Source organism: Botryllus schlosseri, chromosome 4 (genome assembly GCF_051294905.1).
Source record: "Botryllus schlosseri isolate E-star chromosome 4, Bs_hap1, whole genome shotgun sequence".
Classification (NCBI taxonomy): Eukaryota; Metazoa; Chordata; class Ascidiacea; order Stolidobranchia; family Styelidae; genus Botryllus; species Botryllus schlosseri.
This window is the reverse complement of record NC_137239.1, coordinates 27,506,181-27,529,453: the sequence shown is the minus strand read 5'-3', so window position 1 is coordinate 27,529,453 and position 23,273 is coordinate 27,506,181. Positions and strand designations below refer to the sequence as shown.

General features: G+C 40.4%; 1 protein-coding gene and 2 long non-coding RNA genes across 3 annotated transcripts in view; all 3 read right to left on the bottom strand.

Moving 5' to 3' along the window:
- Positions 1-23,273, bottom strand: part of LOC145438386 (uncharacterized) — a 226,414-nt gene that overhangs the window by 120,658 nt on the left and 82,483 nt on the right. The window lies entirely within an intron of this gene.
- Positions 1-23,273, bottom strand: part of LOC145437671 (sodium/mannose cotransporter SLC5A10-like) — a 40,966-nt gene that overhangs the window by 1,662 nt on the left and 16,031 nt on the right. Inside the window, exons 4-13 of the mRNA XM_080314955.1 lie at positions 21,447-21,618; positions 18,738-18,857; positions 10,129-10,352; positions 9,166-9,274; positions 7,427-7,561; positions 3,199-3,349; positions 948-1,116; positions 503-621; positions 281-377; positions 141-210 (exon numbers count right to left, since the gene is read on the bottom strand). Coding sequence (XP_080171081.1) covers positions 141-210; positions 281-377; positions 503-621; positions 948-1,116; positions 3,199-3,349; positions 7,427-7,561; positions 9,166-9,274; positions 10,129-10,352; positions 18,738-18,857; positions 21,447-21,618 — 1,366 coding nt within the window. The remainder of the gene's footprint in view (positions 1-140; positions 211-280; positions 378-502; positions 622-947; positions 1,117-3,198; positions 3,350-7,426; positions 7,562-9,165; positions 9,275-10,128; positions 10,353-18,737; positions 18,858-21,446; positions 21,619-23,273) is intronic.
- On the bottom strand, positions 13,432-14,684 carry LOC145437674 (uncharacterized). Its single transcript, XR_013914711.1, has 2 exons — positions 13,956-14,684; positions 13,432-13,479 (listed from the first exon to the last, which is right to left on the bottom strand). It is a non-coding gene; the product is annotated as an uncharacterized LOC145437674 (long non-coding RNA).

Below are 23,273 nucleotides of genomic sequence, written 5' to 3'. Positions count from 1 at the left end.
TGCTGAGAGGTATACGTGCCATGCACTGGGAGCATCACAGCATATAATCCCATAATATAGATTTGATTGGAATAGAGCGCTAATGAGTATAGTATAGTAGCGTAAGTCAGCAAATGGCTGTACATGGTTGATGTTCGCACCTTGTGTAACAGGCGATGTTGTTTTTGTCGCGGGTCTCAATCTAATGGTGCTCCACGTTGTTCCGTACAGCTGAAAATATCGTATACATGTTGATCGGATTCATTATATTTTGCTCCATGATATATCCTGAAATACGTACCTGTTCTTCTTTTGGACGGTCGGTTAGTAAACTGATCGTGATCAGTACAGCTGCACTAATACCGAATGTAATTGCACTCAAATACAGGTAGCTGACCCTGAAGGAGTGAAGATATGATAAGGTTTAAATAGGAAATTGGTAAGGTTATTTGAATGCTATGGTGAAACTATATTATTGCTTGACGATACACGCCCCGCGCAGTAGAATGTATAAAATACTCACTTGGCTATGATCGCGGGTCTGGTCCCTACTTCGCCGCATGCCGGTTCTGGATAAATGAACTCCAATACAAGTCTCAAAATTCCAGACGAGAAACCGACCACTAATCCCCAAAACGCGCCCTGTGACATAAAGGATGTACCACATAGCTTCAGAAATCATCCACATCTTTCACATTTTCAACTTATCGCGAAATTCTTCAGCCAAAGACTAGACTACCACTCCAAGCTTGGCTCGTTTCGCACTATACAGTCCCCCGTAGCATATCGAGGAAAACCAGAAAATAAATTATAATTAAACTAAGAGCATTGAAACATTTCACAAATTAGATTAGAATTATATTATCGGCATTTCTCTTTTGTCCGGGTCTGGTCTAGAGGTCATGTTGACGTAGGCTATTCAGCGTATGCGTCTATGGCGAATTAATATAAAATCCATGAGATCTTACCGTTTCGTTAGCTCTAGTCCATAAAATGCCGATCAGATACAACGCAAAGACGGGCGGACCAATTGCTGTCAGAACGACGTTTAGGTAAATGAATATCTGCCCTCCCGCGGACGCCGTCAACACAGGAATCCATAGTATTGACACGACAATCAACACGAGAACGGTCGCCCTGAAAGTCAATACGTATATGATGTTGAAGTAGAACTCGACTCGAAGCAGTAAAAATACGCCTTTTCAGTGTTTGTATTTATATTTTATTGAACAATTTTCGGCTCTATCGCCGATAAGGTCATTTACGCCGATATCTATACTTGTGGTACGATATTTGTCGACGACTCCCAGTCACACTCTCATCCACGTCCATCGCTCTCTCTCGCACGCGTCCTCGTCAGAGTCATTTGCAGCCGGTTTTCGTAAGCTCGACTGTACTTGCTTCATCTGGGCTTTTCGTACGATGCTGCATATGCAGTGTGGTCAGCGATGAGGAGCCCGGTTAAGCCTCCGACACGTAGAAGTAGGTCCGAACCGGGATTCGAACCACTACGATTGGTGTCGTGACACTGGTGCCTTTTCAGTGTTGGAGTGGCTCGAGTTACGATTTCCGAATGATGCACATTTCACTTTATTAACAATTTCATCATTTCAAAACATCACAGGACTGCGATACGAGGATAAAATAGGAAGGTGTCGAAACGACTTCGAATAGTCTTTGAAATCAGACTAGGCGATACCCTAAAACGAATACTTATCTAGAACTCGACGTATGAAGCGTAAGCTCCGAGTCACAAGTCGTCCCTCATTTCTGAAACGCCGAGTCAAGTCAAGTCATTTTTGCCAAATTACTCGAGTCAAGTCAAGTCAAGTCATTCCAATTCTGATGGGCACTGCCTTGCCTTGCAATGGTCCAACGCCACCTAGAGCAAGACGTTTAGCAAACTACTTATGGCTTCCGCCGAAGATCAAGCTTTACGAGAAGCGATATTTTTCCTGCAAATACAGTGTCAAGGTAACCATAATATCGATTCTTTGGTTCCCGAAAAGTGTAGTCAGGTATCTTGCGTAGCTCATAATTCAAAATAGGGTGATGATCATGATATTTTTTAATCAAATATTATTTCCTTTGTGGTAACTATTTGTCCTATTTTATATCGATATTGAATACATGCGGCACGCGCCCTCCACGAAATTAGAAAAGTGGCCCGCGACCCGTTTCGAGTTGCGGACCCCTGGTCTAAAAGGTTTAGAACGTGGTTCTCAACCTCAATGGTACTTTCGGGTCAATATCCTGGTTTTTGATGACGCCGCGGGCCGCATGCAACATCAATAGGGGTATTCAATGTTTTTTCAAGCAGGCCTTATCTGACGGTATGAATTTGCCCGATTGAAAGCGAGTCAACCGTGAAGACTGACATTCCACACACTCCGTGAAAATCTGACTTCCTATTGTATCAATTTACGCCTAATAAAAAATAACATTGATAAAAATCTCAATAAAATTGTTGTTACATGTATTTTCTAGAGATAATCAGTATTTGCCAACATTGTGAGGTAGAGAGAGAGAGGGGGAATCTATATTTTTTCATCCAACAAAAATACACAACAAACAGACGGCAATGATGGTGAGGTATAGACACCATGCGGGAGGACACATGCACCATGTCATCATAAAAGCTACTGCGTTATAATTTGGCATCTATAGCTTCCATAGTAGTAGGCCTAACCAAGTCACGGCATTCCGAGTCACATCCCCTCTTCTAATTTTAAAGTTGGACCCGAGTAAACTCGAGCTATTTTCATTGGTCACCGAGTCAGTACACAGAGAAGTGCATCTAAGTCCATGTCTCAATTTTCAGTCAAGAACAATCTACGAGTCATGTTTGATCATCATGCATAGACAATGTGACGTAATACCAGATCTTCCACAGCATGGTAGAGTTTGAAAGTGGTGTAATAATGAAGTTTGATGAACAGTTTCATTTTTTCGGAGCAATTTTAGAGTGAATTTGAACTTTTCAAACCCGAAAAGATATGTGGCACTTCAATATTGTCAAATACTTGATAATCCGAAAATTCGACGCAGGCCGCGCAAAGTGTACAGGCATGCGGCCCGCGGACCAGGTGTTTGAGACCCCATGGTGTAGAACCACGGTCTTGAATAGTAACGGCCGTGTGGTACGAAAATTTGATAAGCAACTGAATCGCATATGCATTGAAGGAACCACACAAACGTGTTGTAGTTTGTGCAACCTACTTTCCTACAATCAACTGTTCCCTCTCGCTTGCCTGCTTCCTTATCCTCTTCCATATATCCAGGGTGAATATGGCGCCCGTGCTATTGAACACCGACGTCAGCGTGCTCATTAAAGCAGAAAGCATAGCGGCAATCATCAATCCCCGAAGCCCTAAAATACCAAACCACAATCTCAACCTCCACAAACATACGGCAGCCCTTTTGAAAATGACATATTCAATTGGATTACGGGGTGGTCCGATGGATATGTGGGTCATGGGTAGCATTGCATTTAAAACAAATGGTTGTTTAAAACACACATTGTTTAAAACATGTTCAAAGCATTGTGTTTTTGTCTATAGTTGCAAAATCATGCCCTAATTGTGTAAGTACTTTCCAAAAACATGTTGTATGAGCCTAAGGACAATTACCAACCGATATAGCCGGCGTATGCGATATGGGATGGTTGGAACCCCTAAAATAGTCGGTTCAACAGCTATAGTACGTAGATTTTTCGTCCAAGGAGCTATATTTACTAGGGATGGTGTGAACGTGAGGTTCGCGTTCGCGTTCTGTGTGTGAACCTGAGAAATTTAGAGGTTCACGTTTACAAACGAACCTTGGTAGGTTCTGCACTGTGAATCTTTTTCATATATTACAATTTTCACTTCATTATAACATCTTTGGTTGAAATTTATTGCATTTCAACTGCGGGCCACTAATGCATGGCGCTGGCAGCATAAAAAAAATTAATACTAAACGAGCATGCTCCTTGACAATCTCAAACTTGCTTTGTTACAAAAGTTTGCTCGAAATATCCAGCTTGTCGTTTTACGTTATGAGCTTGACCCGCAATCACACAACATCGACAGCGAAAAACACTACATGTAGTCATCGAATGATGCTTATTCAAATTCAACCAATCAACGAGATTGATATCGCTGTCTAATGTAAAAAATCTGGCAGGTGTACGGGATCAATCTCGACTTCATATTTTTACTGTATCTTAAAAACCAAGTCCGTGCGATTGTGGTGTTGACTAGTGCTGTATATCTTGTTAATGGGGTAATATCGGTAGCAAGTATAGAAACCCGTTCTACACTCTGCTCAATATCAACGTAGCAATACTCAGATGCTGAATACATTGTCCGGTCTGGCCTAGACCGTTAAGGCGTAAGCTTATATTCCGTTGCAAGTCCTCGTCGAAATTGTTGGCAAGCGACGAAAGATATTGATTTTACGGCATTATTATATCATTTGATTGCTCCAGTTGATACATTTGGCGACGTTTAAAACGTCAATATATGCTTCAGTATATTGTGGCATTATGGGGCTCGAGTCGTCGCTAGTTATCATGTGTGTAGGGTTGGAATTAGCAATATGACGTCACGTGACGTCATGAGATTCACGCCCGCGTTCACACAGAACCTTCCAAAAAGGTTCGCGTTCACACGAACCTGAACCTTTCAGAGGTTCACACCATCCCTGATATTTACCCTATATTGTCAATTGTCAATGTCATCCACTATGACGTTTTAATTGAATATTCGTGACGTCATGTCTTAAAAAACAATAAAATATATGTTTTAAACAAGAACCTCATTTTAAACATGATTGTTTTAGATTGATTTTTGTTTTAAATGCGACCCTAGTCATGGGTGCATTCGACACTTCTCTTGAGGATTGACCTGACAAGTGTCAGTTGGAAATATTCGGGTTTATTTCAATAAAGTACCGATCAATCGGATATTGGATTTCTGTACCTCCAAGAAGCACTTCCCTTTCTATTGGTTATAATCTTCGCGGCTATACATTGTTATTATTTATCAGGTTTCACCCACCATAGCAGTGGGCAATTCGCAACGACTTGGAGTTTGAAATCACGATGGCCTACAGAGGTGCACGTCAAATGCCATAGCAACGACTTTATGATTATGGGCTATTCGGAAAGCACGTGACACTTGTGAAAATCGACGAATGATCATTGATCATTGAAGATACAACTTCATAACTCTGGAATTATGATTTAATCTCAGTTGGAACATCAATATCACGCAATGTATCAGTTAGAATAGTATATGCGCTTCACAACTTCAGTTGATATATGGGACAGCTTGTATCCTCGCACATTATATAATATATGATGTGTTATATTGCAAGGGATATTATTTTGCACCGCTAGACGAAGACTGTTTTACTTTATCCTTGAAATTACGTTCCTAGCAATCTGCTACGGATTACACAATCCAATGAATCTTTCAGAGGCATCAATTTGCGCTTACAATAGTCCCCGCGCCTCAAGTTTAATCACTGGTTTTTTACAACATCGGAGAGAGGCGTAGTCATGAATAAAGTTTAGGATGGGCGTTTTAAGGGGCGGGTAACATTTTTTAACATTGAATTGGCGTCACGGATCAGTCGTAACGGTACTTTGGAGCAGGAATTAAGGCACCTGTTTCCCCTGCTAATACGCCCCCTGATAGCCAGTTGTCAAATAAGGATGAATAATTTTTATAATGGTGAGATGCCGTATCAATATGGTATGTAACACCCCTAATCCTGTGGAATCTATTATGAATCACTACATGTTGTTGGTCACAAAGACAGCATCTCGCGCGTTTCACAGTTGGTTTCTCAGCCGTAAAGGTTCTCTGTATCTTCAAATAGGGTAATAATATATGATTGATATAAATCGTGTATAGTATAGTATAGATCGGGTGACGCTCATGAACCTTTATTAGTAAGATTCATATTCAAACGTAAAAGGATGCCACATTGAATTGGCTACACAGCTGGACTTCTCATTCAGACGCACTGCTTCGACACAAGCCAATAATAACCACAACGTTTCACTGCGCCAATACAGACTAATTTGGGCCACACCAATAGGCCCATGTCTAGCCCACGAGAGACTCTGGTTCGGGTCAACCACGAACTCTCAATTATATCGCGATTATAAATCAGACGTGCCTGCGTGCATACCTCCCTATACGTCCCGAAATGCCAAGCATTATGTGAATAATAATGTTGTGTTTGTTTGATACTGTGGTGTAAGTCTGAGGTAGGTATAATCACTGACGGTATACACGGCTGCATATCGCTTATGTTTAGTTACTTAGATTGATAGATTTGGTAATGCACCAGGCTGTCAGAATTAAGTCAAGAATCGGAATTAAACTTTTTGGGATATATATTACCTTAACGGTCTTGTTTTGTAGGTGTACTATTGGATGACTCTTACTACGTTTTTACCATGCACCAGTTGCCCGGGTCGTAGTCATAGTCGTAGTCGTAGTCAACCACAGAGTGCGGCTGGTGCCATTCGGGTTGCATTTAAAACAAACGGTGTTTTAAAACACTTTGTTTATAACGTGTTTTAAACAGTGTTTTAAACAAATGCCTTTTCTAAAAAAATGTATTTTCTAAACGTTGTAATGTATAATCATGCCATAATTGTGTAAACACTTTCGAAAAACATAGTGTGAGCCTGCGGACGATTTGCACCCAATATAGTCGACGTATATACGGTATGGAGTGGCTGGAACCCTCGAAATTGTCATCGGTAGGACAGTTATAGCAAGTAGATATAGGTTATCGGTACGAAATGGGTGTTCTGATGATGATGACCGCCGAACCTAAAAATGCTGCATAACGATGTAGTCCTGGTTAAAGATATTTTTGGTATGTTTATGACTGTGGTCGGAAGCCCGTTTCGCCGAAGGAGCTATATTTACCCTACATTTTCAATTGAAAGTACCAATTCCTTGTGATGTCACAATCGCGGAGTCGTGACGTCATGGTTAGAAAAAACATGTTTGTTGTAAATTATATTTGTTTTAAATGTAACACTAGATGCCATGCAGAATCCTTCATCTATATGTCAATCATGAATCATGACGACAAGGCTTTGGAGAAAGGTTGTATCATTGGATATTGTAGCAGATTTTATGTTGTCAAATCTGAAGGGCGTGAGGTCAATCTCTGGCCTGCACTGGCACCCGGCATTTCACAGCTGGGTGGAATCTTCCGCGTCTGCGTCGACAAGCCTTCTGCCTACGTTTTGCAATTGAGAATAAAATTGAAATATATTTGATGAACCGACGTAATAGAGAACATCAGCTGTCACGCTCACACGTCATACTCCTCGCAGTAAATTTATTAGGCGTTACGTGACAAAATCCTGATACGAGAATGGATCTCCACATATCACTTTCATATTCTGGTTCTAGTTCTTGGGTACACCCTATACCTGATGGCAGAATTTCGATCACCAACTTTGGATATGCGATGTTCGAACAGCCGACCGGATTGCCACAGACTTGTTCGCAGATGTCCGGTTCTGTGCACGCCACTTCGTCAGGGAATAAGACTCTGCTGATCATTCCTGAGAACAAATAACGCAAATTGCGTTCATAAGGAGGCAGCGTTTGAGGTCTATCAAATATCAGTGATTTGCTATACGTATGTCACAATTCAAAAGTTAGCGTTGCCTCTCATAAATTCTACGAAATTGGTTTTACCAACAAACAACGAAACTAACTATTCTGACATTCGATTGCCAGTTCGTACATATTCATTGTTCAATTTGTGTTATTGTGCAACAGCCATTTATGTCCCGAGTGTCTCTACTCCATTCTGATATTTTATCAATATTTCATACGAACTCCTTTATTTGTATGCAATGTATGTATGTATGCGAATATCTGTGACCGTGGTGAATAAGGCCGTCAGGCGATAAGCATCGAATCTTTTAATACATAACAACAACATATACAATCCCTTTCGCGTGCCTTTGTACCATACGATAGTGAATATAACATCGGAGAGTAAAATGTAAAAGTCACAAATTATAACCTATATAGACTAGAACTGCTGACGCTTTATGTAACAAATTAAAGTCTAGACCTTTATGTAAATTAAACGTGTTCTATACCAGTGGTACTGAAACTTTTTTAGAAACGCTACCCTTGGTGATAGTGGACAATTTCGCGCTTCCTTATCGTCATATCAAAAAACTGTTGAAACGAGCAACACGAATGTTTACAATCACAACGCATAGTTTGTTGACATTTAAGATTATGGATGTTGCGACCCCTCGAATATGAAATTCGGATCCAGTTCTATGCATAGAGCTGTAACTATCAGCTGGAGGTAAATGGCGCGCAGCGAGAAAATTTTTCAGAAGAATAAACTGTCAAAAACAATCACGCGCAATGGCATAGCACAAAACATATATATTTTAGAGATTTTAGTGTCTAATACCCTTTTTCCCTGACTTGGGCTTGGCTCAGGCGTATCCAGCGATAATCTTTATCAAAAACCAATGTCACGGCTCCGTTCCAAGTCATTTCGATTTAAATGCACATTTCTAAGATCCAAAGGGCATGTTTACACATGGTATATTGCATGACCTCATAAAGAAATATTTTATTTCTACACAAATTTGTTTCTTACTGCGCACCCTGCACAGATGCTTGACTATTTGACAGCCAGACCATAACAGGATCATTGACAACGACACGCATTCATCAGTTATTCCTAATTCAGGAACATATTCGGTATCGGTGACAATCTGGCGTCGGTATATGGATGGTGCGACGCAAATATGACATTTAAAATCGTAGTATAAGTCGGATCATTGCCGTTATTTGGAAGTTTGAGCACATACTAAACTCATTCCGAGTTCGAGTAACCTAATTTCTCTCAGGCGTCTTCACGCCCTCTTGAGATGCTTCCACGCCCTCAGTTTGAGAACCACTGTCTGATAGCTTATCCCTGAATAATTTGTCTGACAAGCTAACTGTACAGTTCGCATGCGTTTACTACTTTTATGCTACAGCGATGCAGTGGTTTCCATACTTTCACTATAGAGGCGGACCATTCTTCACAAATTAACGAGATTACACCACGGACCTGTGCATTTTATTGTCCCTGAGTATAAAGCATAGCAACGATATATACTTCTACCACTATTACTACTATACTTACCGGTCATAACCATAATATACATCGGGAATATTTTGAGAAGGGCTGCGAACACACAACCTCCTTTGGCGTCTTGTATTGTGTTGGCGGCAAGTGTTCGTTGCACGATAATCTGCGAAATGTAACACAATTCTTGTCGTTGAATCACAAGCATGTAATTTATCCGCACACATCGGGAGCCCACATTTTTGTAGAAATGACGGATTGTTTTTGAATAATTGATAATTTTGTGACAATGCAATGTGCCGATGCATGTATATTCAGTATGCATTTAAACCAGAGCTCCCAGCCTTTTTCAATTCACGACCAGCCTTCAATGCAAGTTTTAATGCGCGACCCACAATTATAGATGTGACCAAGCGAATGAAAAATAAATTAATAAGAAAATATTTATACACATGTAATTTACTATAGTAATGCGAAAGGAAGCTTGCTTATCAGATAATATCAGATCACGTCTCACTCTGGGCTTGATTGGCTCGACTTTTCTACTTGGAAAATATCTAGAAATACCTAAAATAGAGGTAAACTTATTTTTGATCAACCGCCACAGGTAACATCGTCAGTATTCCATTTTTTATTATTATTTATACCTGTAAAACTGTTATAATATCTATTAGAAGATTGCTGGCAACAAACATAACAAGCAAAAGTAGACGTCTATCACATATTTACTGTAACATTTAAGAAGGCTTCGCGACTCACTTGAAATAGCTTCACGGCCACCGATAGGTCGCGACCCACTGGTTGGTAAGCACATAATTTACGCAATTTAGGACGTACCTATACAAATTACGCAAACGAGGTCTTTATAGTCGGAGATTTTGGATTATATGTTTTAATGCTACTCGGTTTCGCTGCAGGTGCCTTTGTGATTGTCTGGTTTCGGGTTTATTTTGGTTATTTCAGGTCGCAGAATTAGAAATCAATAAATTCTGTACAAATGGCGAACATCGTTCTTTTTACCTGATCCGTGCACCAGTACCACGACCCCATGAAAAACATAGCCACGAAAATTGCCGGTCCTGGTATGTCGGAATCGATCGGGTGTCGCAGCATATGAAACGAGTCGTCTCTCGGCATTCCACACACCGTTACGTTTCCCCGCTCTATCGCAAGCCGTGTTGTTTCTGGTATTGCGTTCATGTATTTTGATTGCAGCTCACTATATCCCCCTATCTCGTTGAAACCTGCAGGATATTGATATCTGTTGTTGTTGTTGTTGCACGTACATTGTACAGGAAAACCAGGAAATAGATTTGAATTAAAATTGGAGCACACAAAAAATTCACAAATTAGATTCGAATTTAGAGCAAAGAAACATTTCCCAATTTAGATTAGAATTAGATCACGGGCATTTCGCTTTAAGTTTTCCAAGTTTGGACGGCCGGGACGATCGAGCTGATGGTCATTTTTAAAAACAATTTGATACAACGCTTGGATCATTGTAACGTAGGATAATTCGGAAATATACCATGAGCTCTGTGTCACCACGGAAAGCGTTCTACATTTCCAAATCGATTCATAACTTGTTTCTATTTAATTTATGTTAGTTATAAGACGAGCCTTCAATCTCTAGCAATTTGCAAAAGATAATAACAATCGAAATAAATTCGACCGGCGGTTGAAAACCACTGCTTTATGTATAGTCAAGTGCGATACTGCCACGTATCTGTAGCCTTATACAATGAAGACTTGAATTTTATCTTGTGTCGCGATGTGATTGCACCAAATATGGTTTGAGAGGAAGGACAGACGTGATCTTATCCCGTATATTTTAAATTCGAATTTTGTTTGATAAACATGTATTACGCTGAAAGCCCAGTATTGGATTCAATATCGCAAAGTCTCACGACGTTTAAAGATCGTTCGAAATTGTATGACCTAATTCTGTAAGCCGTGGCATGATCATAGCGGACGTAATACACGCGTTATACCCTATAGCGAACGTATCATTGGAGAAGGATCCGAAGAGCTCAGCGGTATTCACATAACTGACTATCAATTTTCTATTCACAGAATTCACAATCTACAGCCCACACTCAAGAGTAATTTGGACAGTTTACTTCCGCTAACTTTTGGACTAATTAAGCGGAAGATAAATATAGTTCGTTTCAAGGTCATGCCTTGTTCCGACGCGGCACTGAATTCAATGAGTGACACTTTATCAGGTGTCGGGATCCTGTCTGCTGCACATTAAATCTGGCAATGGGTACTAAGCAAGCGTTGCGTATCTCAAATCTCTTCTGTTTCAAACACAAGCAGTCCAAAACATACAATACGGAATAGCTTGTTCAGAATATAGATGCGTTAAAATGGCGAGATTCGCAAGATTGCTTGCTTGTCCGATAGCAGTCGAAATAGAGAAAGAAAAAAACAGCATCAGAGCAATATAAAGGTTAACGAGAACGGACGGCGCAATAATTAACCAAGCATCAACCAAACAGAACAATTAAGAGGTGTCGAGGAAAATAACGGAACGCAAATAAAGGACAGTTGAATTAAACTGATTCACTAAAACATCCAAACTGATTAACTAAAAACATGACTCGTCAAAACACTCCTCCACTTGACCGACTATGATCTGTCAACAGATTCTTCTATCAGCTAATCTTTCTAACTTGTCGTTCAACGAAATCCATGGATCAGGTTTCAACGAAACGTCCTTTGACGCAGCTGTTTTAACTTCACCTCTGTGGTGGATTCGTCCCAAAGCAGTAGGCAATATTGTGTCTATGTGGAAATCCCGAAACGCAGGGGTGGAAACATCAACAGTTGATACCATACACTTAGCGTCAATCAATGGTTCCGCAGAAACGTGTAACAATTTGTGGTGGGGTTTCCCACAGCGAGTGACAGAACAACGCTCCTTACATTGATGAAAATGCTTCGGGTGGTCTTTGTGTCCTTTCGGGGATAGCAGATTTAGTGCCAAGCAGAATCGATAGATCTTCGTAGGGCAGCAGAGTCTTGAATGTAGACTAATACCATGCGGCGCCTGAATTGAAGAGCGTATCGAAGATATCGGCTTAATGGGCTTCTTGCGAATTGTTCCGACGCGGCACTGAAGTCAATGAGTGGCGCTTTATCAGGTGTCGGGATCCTGTCTGCTGCACACTAAATCTGGCAATGGGTACTAAGCAAGCGTTGCGTATCTCAAATCTCTTCTGTTTCAAACACAAGCAGTCCAAAACATACAATACGGAATAGCTTGTTCAGAATATAGATGCGTTAAAATGGCGAGATTCGCAAGATTGCTTGCTTGTCCGATAGCAGTCGAAATAGAGAAAGAGAAAACAGCATCAGAGCAATATAAAGGTTAACGAGAACGGACGGCGCAATAATTAACCAAGCATCAACCAAACAGAACAATTAAGAGGTGTCGAGGAAAATAACGGAACGCAAATAAAGGACAGTTGAATTAAACTGATTCACTAAAACATCCAAACTGATTAACTAAAAACATGACTCGTCAAAACATGCCTAAAGGCAGGCAACGTATTGAACATTAGGGATGGTGTGAACGTGCGGTTCACGTTCGCGTTCTGTGTGTGAACCTCAGAAATTTAGAGGTTCACGTTCACAAACGAACCTTGGTAGGTTCTGCACTGTGAATCTTTTTCATAAATTACAATTTTCACTTCATTATAACGTCTTTCGTTAAAAATGACTGCATTTCAACTGCGGGCCACTCTGTGCATGGCGTTGGCAGCATAGAAAATCCAACACTAAACGAGCATGCACATTGCACACTGTAAAAAATAAAAACCTCGATTTACCGCGAAATGTTTGGAAGCACGGTAGCCAGACATTTCGTGGTAATCTAACATTACCGTTAGTCAATGTAAATTTAACTTACACTCGTCCGGTAACCTCACTTTACACGCCAGACTGTAATGTTACAGTCACCTCCGGTATATCTAATCTACATGTTCTCCTGTACATTTGCGATCGAGACTGTCATTTTACCGCCTACCTACCTACATGCTGTTCCTGTAAATCAGGATTACATACCAGCTTGTAAATTCACGTACATCCATACCTATCGCAAAGCAACCCGATGCAAAAATATCGCAACATTTTCTTCACATCCACAAAACGACATTGGAATAAACTGTATATTCATTCATGATATCACGATGAAGGGGTTATCGATGGAAAAATATTGCTGCTGGAGGACTAATCCTTCTTTGGGAGACATGTAGTAACACGAGTGGTCTCAAGAAAACGTGAATTAATTCCACCACCGGCCAAACTTCCAATTGTTTCTTTTTCTCGTTCTCATTCCTTCTGTGTAAGTAGTATCTTGCAGTTCCACTAAAAAGAATTCGTGCGTAAGTAGCTATATAAAGCAAAGTTCCTAACCTGGACAGTGGACATGACATTATAAAGACTAAGACAAATAGGCTAACAAAAATATAACATGTTTTGAAGTACCGGTACTGGCACATTGTGTGATGACGGCTCCGCCTTTTACATGACATAGCAGAGATTCATGACTTTATCTCTGTATTGAAGCAAAAGGTTCCTAATTTAAGGTGGCATGTGTGGCAAACAAATCCAGCAGTGGATGAAAACATATCTATGCTATGGCCCGAAAATGACATTACCAAGCCAACAGTTTCAACTCCTCCGCAGCGGAGTATGTGGTCACTATATAAGTCGACAAATATCCCAAAATAGAACAGAGAATGCGGCGAATGAAATATATCAATCATGAAATCTAAGTCATCGAGGGCTGGTGTGCAGAGTCAGATATTCACGGTAACAAATACTATGTAGTACTGTATTACCTTTTAAGATGCGTATGCCATTCAGCATTCCTAGGAATCTTCAACGATCGTGTTCACTTTCTTCAAGCACAAGCTTCGCTCCACCCTTTGCTCAAATCTCACTAATGGCCACTGGCCAGACGACACTCGAACGATTTCGAAATAAATGGTATTCATCCGCTGACACATAACACCAATAATATTTACTGGCCACGTTATAATGTTTGATCTGGGTCGTTTTTTCCATACAGAAACATTTATCATTGCATATAGTCCCTTTTTTCATCTAATTTCGTATAAATTGATGTATATTCCATGTGTTGTTCTCTACTTACTGTACTTACCTAACCAGACGCTGCTTGTGATGTCACAGTTGTGCGTTGGTTGTTTACTACGAATCTCAGAAAAAGCAGTCACCTAATGTAACCTATTACAGGTCGCCTTGTCCGCCATTAACAAATGGTTAGCTGAGCATGCGGTGCTGATATTTCTAGTTTCCCCGAGCAATATTATACATCCTGAACTAATTTTCTAACTTATCAGCCTTATCCGTGACAACGAATGTAACCAGCGAGACTGGCCGTACAGCCTTTGCCTTATAATATAATATGGCTACGGTGTACCACATTAGCTACGATCGTCAGTTATTTCTTGTACCCTACTAAGCTTAAATTGATACTAGGGCCAACAATTTCGGTATGACAGACCCCAGTCTCGCAAACGAGGTTCAATCAGGTCAAATCACCTCTATAGAATGAGATATCAGTAACATTCAGTTCTACGTATACATTGGCTGCAGCGATTTTGAAGCTAATCAATTTTGCCAATAGCCCGGTAAACTGCAGTAACGAGTAACTGTCAGTAATTTTGCGAAGAAATTCTGGTAACTTACTTTACAGCTATATTAAGGTAATATTACATATCAAAATGTAAAATGACAAGCTACGCACAGTAATTGGCTGCGACCGGTAATTTGTGGTAAAATTTACAGAGATTTCCCAGTAAATCTACCAGATTTTTTACAGTGCACCTTGAAAATCTCAAAAATTTTACTTGCTTCGCTACAAAAGTTTGCTCGAAATATCCAGCTTTCCGTTTGTGAATATTTATTGACTCTCTGCTGTGAGCGTGACCCGCAATCACAAAACATCAAGAGCGAAATACACTGCATGTAGGATGTAGGTAGTCAGCGAATGATATTTATTCAACCAATCAGTGAAATTGATATCGTTGTCTCATGTAAAATATCTAGCAGGCGTACGGGGTCAATCCTGCTTGCACATGTTTATTGTATCATAAAAACTAAATCCGTGCGATCGGGGTGTTGGCTACTGCGGTATAACTTGGTAATGGGGTAATATCGATAGCGAGAATAGAAACCCGATTTACACTCTGTTCAATTAATCAACGTAGCAATACTCGGACGCCGAATACAATGTCCGATCTGGCCTAGACCGTTAAGGCGTAAGCTTATATTCCCTTGAAAGTCCTTTTTGAAATTGTTGGCAACGAGACGGAAGATATTGATTTTAGCGGATTATTATACCATTTGATTGCCCCAGTTGATACTTCAGGCGACGTTAAAAACATCAATATGTACTTCAGCATCGTGACATTATGTGGCCCGCGTTGTCGCTAGGTATCGTGTACATTAAAACAGGCTATTACTTCGTCGAAAGGGTTGGAATTAGCAATATGACGTCACGTGACGTCATGAGGTTCACGTTCGTGTTCACACAGAACCTTTCAAAACAGTTCGCGTTCACACGAACCTGAACCTTTCAGAGGTTCACACCATCCCTATTGAACATAGCCGGTTGCGTAATATATTATTGCAGCTCCGCTATACTGCAGTAATTGGCACTGATCGCGTAAAACGAACAAGACCTACACCTTCAGGTTAGTTGTATCGAACAATATTTCGATACCAAACGATTAAACAAATACTGTATACTCGAATACTATGTAACACACGCAAATAGGGCGAAACTAGTAATTTTCGATGTCCCCACGGACGCAGCTAACTGCCGGACTGTCAATGAATCGTAATTATTTTTTTACGTTTACTTCAGTGATCAATGTCACTTTTTCTACCTAACTTTTCTGCACAATTCCGTTCTACAATATGGACGCAATTGTACCGAAGTAAAAGCGAATACGGAACTGGCACGGCCTATGAGTTCATTGTCGACTGTTACTGCATCGATCCTCGTTCAGAAGCTGCGTCTGACTTACACCTCGGTATGCATCAAACACAACATTTTAATCCAAATGATGCACGTAGGGACGTGGGGCAGTATGCACGTATGGATCTATAATTATAAGTTAGGTATTGTTTTCGAGTACCACCATTTCGATGCGAATACAAGCATTTTTCGCTGTGCAAGTGTACTGCTTATTGTGTCATAACATTTGAATTTTCATTCAACTAACGTTTTACTTGAAATATTTGGCACCATATGTAAATAGATCGCTTGATTATTATACTTTCGATTAAATTTGAGGTACTTTCGGATTTGACGTACATTCAGGCTAGACCGCTGAAAATTTTATTTTCACTGGGTCAATTTTGTCAGGCTATTAAATTTGCTGAAGTCGCCAACGTTGAGTTTTGCTACAGTGCCTTGGATGCGGATCGATTCGAGTGTCTCATACCCCAATAAATTCAAGAAACTTTTCCGTAAATACACCTTTTCAGTGCAACTTCTGTGAAAAATAAATGCAACTTTTTACTGTAACTTTTTTGACAAATGACAAACTTTTGACATACTTTCCACGGATTTGACTGCAATAAAAACTTGCCCTAGTCATAACCTAACGACAAGAATTGGAAGCCTCTGTCCGAATTCAGCAGGGAATTGTCCGAATTAACTTGAGTTTTTTTAACGTGCAATGTTTACTTTTGTTCCCTTCCCAAGCTTTTTGACCGAATAGAGCGTTTTTCCGGGTTACCTGGTGCCCGAATCAAGGGGAGTTGACTGTAGGATATTTTGTTTATAACATTGGTAATTGCATCTAATGCTATTAATTTTTCATCCTATCTCAGTCCACGCGGTAAGATTCACTGGCATAGCTGAAGGAGTTGGTGACTTCAGATAACAAGCGCAGGACTATCCCGCGCCTATGAGCAATTGAGAATTGACAATATATATAATAATGGTTTTGGTCAACATGCGGCGGTCATTTTTGTCAAAGGTTTTATATGTTCATGGTAACACACTTCGCGAAGTCGCATGTTGGCCAAAACTTCAGAAGTCTTGGTGTGTCGTGGAGTGGTAATGACCGGCGCTGAAATGCCAATTTTCTTCTATAAATGACGCGTAATTTTTTTCGGGGACTGAGGGTACCCATAATAAAAAAAGTGGGCACTCAAGTACAGTAAATCGCGCAAAGCGCGAAGAAAATTTTGAAGTCGTAGAAAATCTCCCATAAAATACGTTACAATTTATGTTGATTTGCGACATAATTTGGGGTCTCCTTCAAGATCGGCCCGCCACAATTAAGGGGTTTATGGTTCGCCGGTTATGGCGCTGTCCATACTTAGACATTAGGAGCACTGTGCTGGTTTTCCGCTCCATATCAAGAACAGATAACTAACTCCGGGACTCACACCAGAGTCTCAGCCTATAGTTCAGTTACGTTGCTGCACTGCGCGTAGAAACGCCAATCTTCGCGTCAAGACTCGGAAATATTAAGCAGATTTTTGTTAAGCCTACGCGAGGACGAAGACGAGCAACGCCCCGATCGAAAACTGCGTTCGTATGTTCCTAAGGGTCGACTGACTCATGTTCAATTGCTGTTCACATGAAACCCATCTCCGCTTCGAGTTTCAAATCTATCATTTGAATATTGCTACTGCCTTGGTGACCCCTGGTCTAATCAGACAAATATGAGTAACTAGTTGTCCAAATCTGATCCAAATGATGCACCATCTATGCCCATCGGTATTGTATTTCCTAATTTATGGGGACACAGGGATGAGCACAGCGATGCCAATACTCTCGAGTTTCAGTTGCAAAGATCTCTTTGAGTAATCAAATTACTATATAGTAGATATGAGTTACATTATCATAGAGATAATATAGCTTCGATATGCCCACTGTGGCATTCTTAAAACTTCAATTGGTCATAACAAAGCAATCAGTGCGAGTGTTCATGGGAACGGGAAGTGACAACGCGCTATAAAATGATTGCTGTCACTATAAAGACTGTAGGCCAGTCTCTATACTGCCACGGTGGTTTTATTTTTTATGGATCATCATTCGCCACTTAAAATACTTTGGAGTACAGATGCATCCATTTCTTAAGTGACTTGGTGACAGCAAAGTCACCCAACTGTCACCCAAAGTCACTTAACTTAAGTGACTTAACTTTCGTGACTTTGGGTGAGAGTCGCCTGCTTTATTCTGTTGTTGTGGTTGTTCGTTTATTGATAGATTATTATCTTTATTAGGATACTATCATCGAATTTTCAACGGCAGTTAAATAACAAGATATACGACTATACGTCCACTTGATCGTCTCGTATACCAACTGGAGCGGGATATTCAGAGTCGTCCTACTTCAATCGTTTCCTTTATATGTCGTTTTTGAAGACAACCGTCGATGATTATTTCGACTGCAATATTACTTCTATTGGCGCAATCATAGCCCATATCGAATATTTCAGTTCCTTCAAGTTTGATAACTTTTTCAAATGCCTAAAAATGCTTATAGAATCATCGGATTAGCGCAATCGAGGAAGATTGTGCAAATGTTAAAGGTTAAGTTACAAATACGTACGTACATCGATAAGGGACTCACCTAGAGCCATCACAACGATTCCTCCAATAAGCATGATCACGGTCTGCATGGTGTCAGTGTATATCACAGCTTTCAAACCGCCGAAAATTGTGTACAATGCAGTAACAGCCAGGAGCGATACTAAAAATCGTATGATTTCGTGAATCAAATTGTTATCAACCGGCTCCGGCAATCTTGTGGCATGTAGCGATGGTTTGCCGTCCGTATATTTTCCAGATAGGTCTCGAAAATAATGCCTTACGGTGATCAAATATCAGAATTCCACCGATTGCCTAGCTAAGGCAATTGAACCACACCGAAATTACCGTCAAAGTCTTAAAATCCGCATTGTTCCGAATAATCCTTCGACGCAATCGGCCATTGTTATGTTGATTGTGTTGCTGCGCTCCGATTGCTCGGAACATTCGGCATTGACGGCTATTTCGCAGTTGTTCCATTGCCCTATGGCAGTGGTTCTCAACCGGGGGTCCGCGAAGCATTTTCAGGGGGTCCGCGAAACCTCTAAATTTGTAAAGTGATTGATAACCTTATTTTTATTTTATTTTAAATAGGAAAAGTACGAGACAGTTTCGCTTCATACTAAAACTTTAGGACTCACATCATTAAAATGGCCGTATGAGATGAAATATCCGACTGCGCAAACTCATTTTAATTGTCAAATTACCAATAGCCTGCTGATTCAAACATATTGCGATTTAGAGATGTTTTGTTGGGGTTTGTGAAAAAGTGAAATGTTGGAGATAGCATTTTGGATTTGGAGTTGTTGTCAGTCTCATCAAATCAGTAAACAGTCGTTTGAAATAGAAATTCCTGAATTTTTTTCCTAATCTGTTCCAATGAAGGAATAGAAACCTCGCCAGCAAAACCATTTTCTCCTGCGTAACCACTAAATAACTACCTTCAAGATGAGATACTAGATAGAAATGACTAGGCTGGACGTGATATATTCATTAAAACACACACCAAAAGCTGTCTTCGGGGAAGCGTTACGCGTTAATACCACATTCGCTACCAATATATCTTTGTGGAAAAGGATTTTCGGCACTCGTTCATATGCAATCGAACCGCGGAGTTTCAAGACAATAAATACAGCAGCAAAATTCGTTTCGAAATAATAAAAGTCCACCCCATTTCTACATATAGGCCTAATGTGATGTTATTTTCAAGAAAAATCATTTTGTGGCTGTTTATCACTAACCTACAATCAATATTTGCATGAGACAGATGATGGTAGCACGATAATTCAGCTCATTTTGAACGAAAGCTTAAAGGGATCCGCGGGGGTCAATGGCAGTTCAAAAGGGGTCCGCCAATATCGCTTGGGCGATTGGATGGAGCATTTACAGTTGTATTCTTTTACATGGTGAATCGTGCAAAGTGATGCTCAGTTTTAGGGAAGTTTGAGGAATTTCCAAGCAGTGTGCATTATGAAAATGGTGTCCTGAACTCGTAAAAATATCTACAGTGAGGTTTAGCATCCCCCCAAACCACAACAGTTGCTTAAAACCTGACATATATGGCATTTTAGTATGTAAAATCGCTGCACTCAAATTTTAGGGAGTCCCCCCGTTTTCAGCCTATTTTCTTCCAGCTCAACATGCACACAGATGCAAGGGATGAGTTACAGAAAAAAGTAGCTAGAATATGTTTTTAAGGCATAAGGTGGCATGGGAAACGGCCTGAAAACCATTACTTTTTGAAATTCGATCAATTCTGAACAACCCTGATGTAGGTAAGGTAGTCAGCGAATGATGCTTATTCAGCCAATCTATGAAATTGATATCGTTGTCTGACGTAAAAAATCTAGCAGGTCTACGGGTTCAATCTTGATTTCGTATGTTTATTATATCATAAAAACCTAATCCGTGCGATTGGAGTGTTGGCTACTGCTATATAACTTGTTAATGGGGTAATATCGGTACTCGATAGCAAGTTTAGACCGAAAATGCGTAAGTATATATTTCCTTGCAAGTCCTAGTCGAAATTGTTGACAATGGGACGAAAGATATTGATTTTATGGGAATATTATATCATTTGATTGCCCCAGTTGATGCATTTGGCGCCGTTTAAAACGCTAATAAGTACTTCAGCATTGTGGCATTAGTGGCCCGAGTCGTCGCTAGGTATCGTGTACATTAATATAGGTTATCACTTCACTAAAATGTAGGCTTTGAATTAGCAATATGACGTCAAGGTTCGCGTTCACACGAACATGAAGCTTTCAGAGGTTCACACCATCCCTAGTGACTGTAATGGACGAGGAAATTGGTGAATTTTAAAATTATACAGCTAATTTCCCTGGGATCACTAAAATAAAGGTCATATTTCAGAATTGACTCCCGAAATACCCGCTTTCACTTTATATTACCAGTGTTGACTTTAAATATGAAAAAAGTCATTTTGCCAACTCGACTGCTGAAATACTCGTTGTATGTCGGTTATCCCAACATTTCACGTATTTCGTGGTCTTTTTAAGCTAAAAATGAGGATAAATCCTCCTTCATGAGGATGTATGGTAACCTCAATGACGCCAGTTTTATTTAATTTGAGCGATCGGGTCGCCTGCTGCAATACTACCAATTATGCTGCTTTTAGCCGTCTCAGCGGTGGACTTCTCTGGGTTCTCAAGTGTGACGACTTGAATCGCCCATCTATCCGTAGGTTAGTAACCTATGTATAGAGTAACACGAATAAAAATTTCCGACATACCTATTGCTAGATACAAGTTGATTCCCAGGGTCATTTGGATGAATAAGGCTCCAGCATAGATGTCAACCGCTATCCGCGCTAGAACGTACAGTATCATGGACACAACTGATGTTGCCACTCGCAATCTTTGACCCCCGTATCGTTTATGAAGATATTCAGGCACTGTGGCCACCTAGAAAATTATGTAAATTGAAGTTACGCAAAGGCTTGTCTGCAACTAAACTTGCTGTTCAGCGCTCGGTGTATCCTATACTGGCGTGTGAAGCGTGCGTATTGTTGGAGTAAGTGTCACTATATATATATATATATACGGATTACACAATTGTCTATCATGTACTGATGGTCCGCCCTACGTAGTGGAACGCTCAAATAAAATATTATTGGTTGGTTTCAGCGATGACGTCACGTATTGTCACAATGGAATTACATTGACAATAGAAAATATAGGGTAAATAAGGTTCCTTCGACTAAAAAAGGTTCCGATCACTGTCATAAACAGACCAAATTTACCTTTAATCGGGATTACATCATTATGCAGCATTTTTACGGTCTATGGTTATCATCACCAGAACACCAAAGATCTGTATCCAATGCTATAACTATTGATCCGACGACGATTTCGAGCGTTCCACCCACTCCACATCATATAGGTCGACTAAATTGTGTGCAAATCGTCCGTAGGCTCACATGCTACATGTTACTCGAAAGTATTTACACAGCTATGGCATAATTATTAATTAGAAAACACATGAAAAAACACAAGTACAACATGTTTATACAAAGTGTTTTACCCCCTTGAAATCTCCAACTTTCACCTGAATTTGAGTAGGCTCGCTAAAATTGAGATGTAGTCACAACCGAATTCACAATGTACTTTTTCTGATACGGCCGGAGCCGGATCAGTACTTTTTAGATGCGACCATAATCTTCATGGATAAGCATGACTATTGTAACTAAATACCTTTCAACCCACCACACGCAAGTGACCGCCAAGCCAGTGCGAAAATAAACGAGCCATATTTATAAATTCACAGAACCACCGTACCGTGTAGGGTCGGATTTCCGGGCGGACTTTTTTTAATTTTTGGCCGGAGCCGGATAAGATTCGGATCAGTACTTTTTACAGATACGGCCGGAGCCGGACCAGAGAATGGAAACCCGGATCGGAGTCGGACCAGCGAATTTGTCGATCCGCTACGCACTAGTGCGTTGAAGGCGCAAATATTCAGTTTTCCCAAGTAATATTGTTTTTGTAACCGCGGATGAACCTTGATAAACTGTTCTGCGGTCTCAACTCAAACATGTTGCTACTTGAAAAGATAGTGATCTTCTCAACTCAACATCATCATCATCATCATTGGTTTATTAGCAATTTTATCAGTTCAATACACCACAAAAATGCGATACAATGAAAAGATAGGAAGATGTCGAAGCGACAAGGAGTAGTCTATGGAATCTGACACCCACCTTGGCCTAGGCGATGTAAAGAGGAGGCATGCACACTGAATGAAAGTAAAGAAGATAGTATAGAAAAAGAATGCGACAAGAAATAGGGCGGCATGTCATGGGAAGCGAGATCGATAGGTCAGTCGTGGTCCGGTAATCTTGAGGATGGACTGTACAAAACATCAATGATCCCTTTACCGTTATTCGTCTCATAAAAGTGTGTGAAATTATGACCTAACTTTCCAGAATTTCGGTAGGCCTACCATGCGCACCTGACTAATCACGGCTTGGGATAGTGATTACACTATGCCAAGACCATACATGCCGCTTCTGGTTTTTTTCACCCAGATCTGGATCTTTCAAGCATCACCAGGGTTTCTG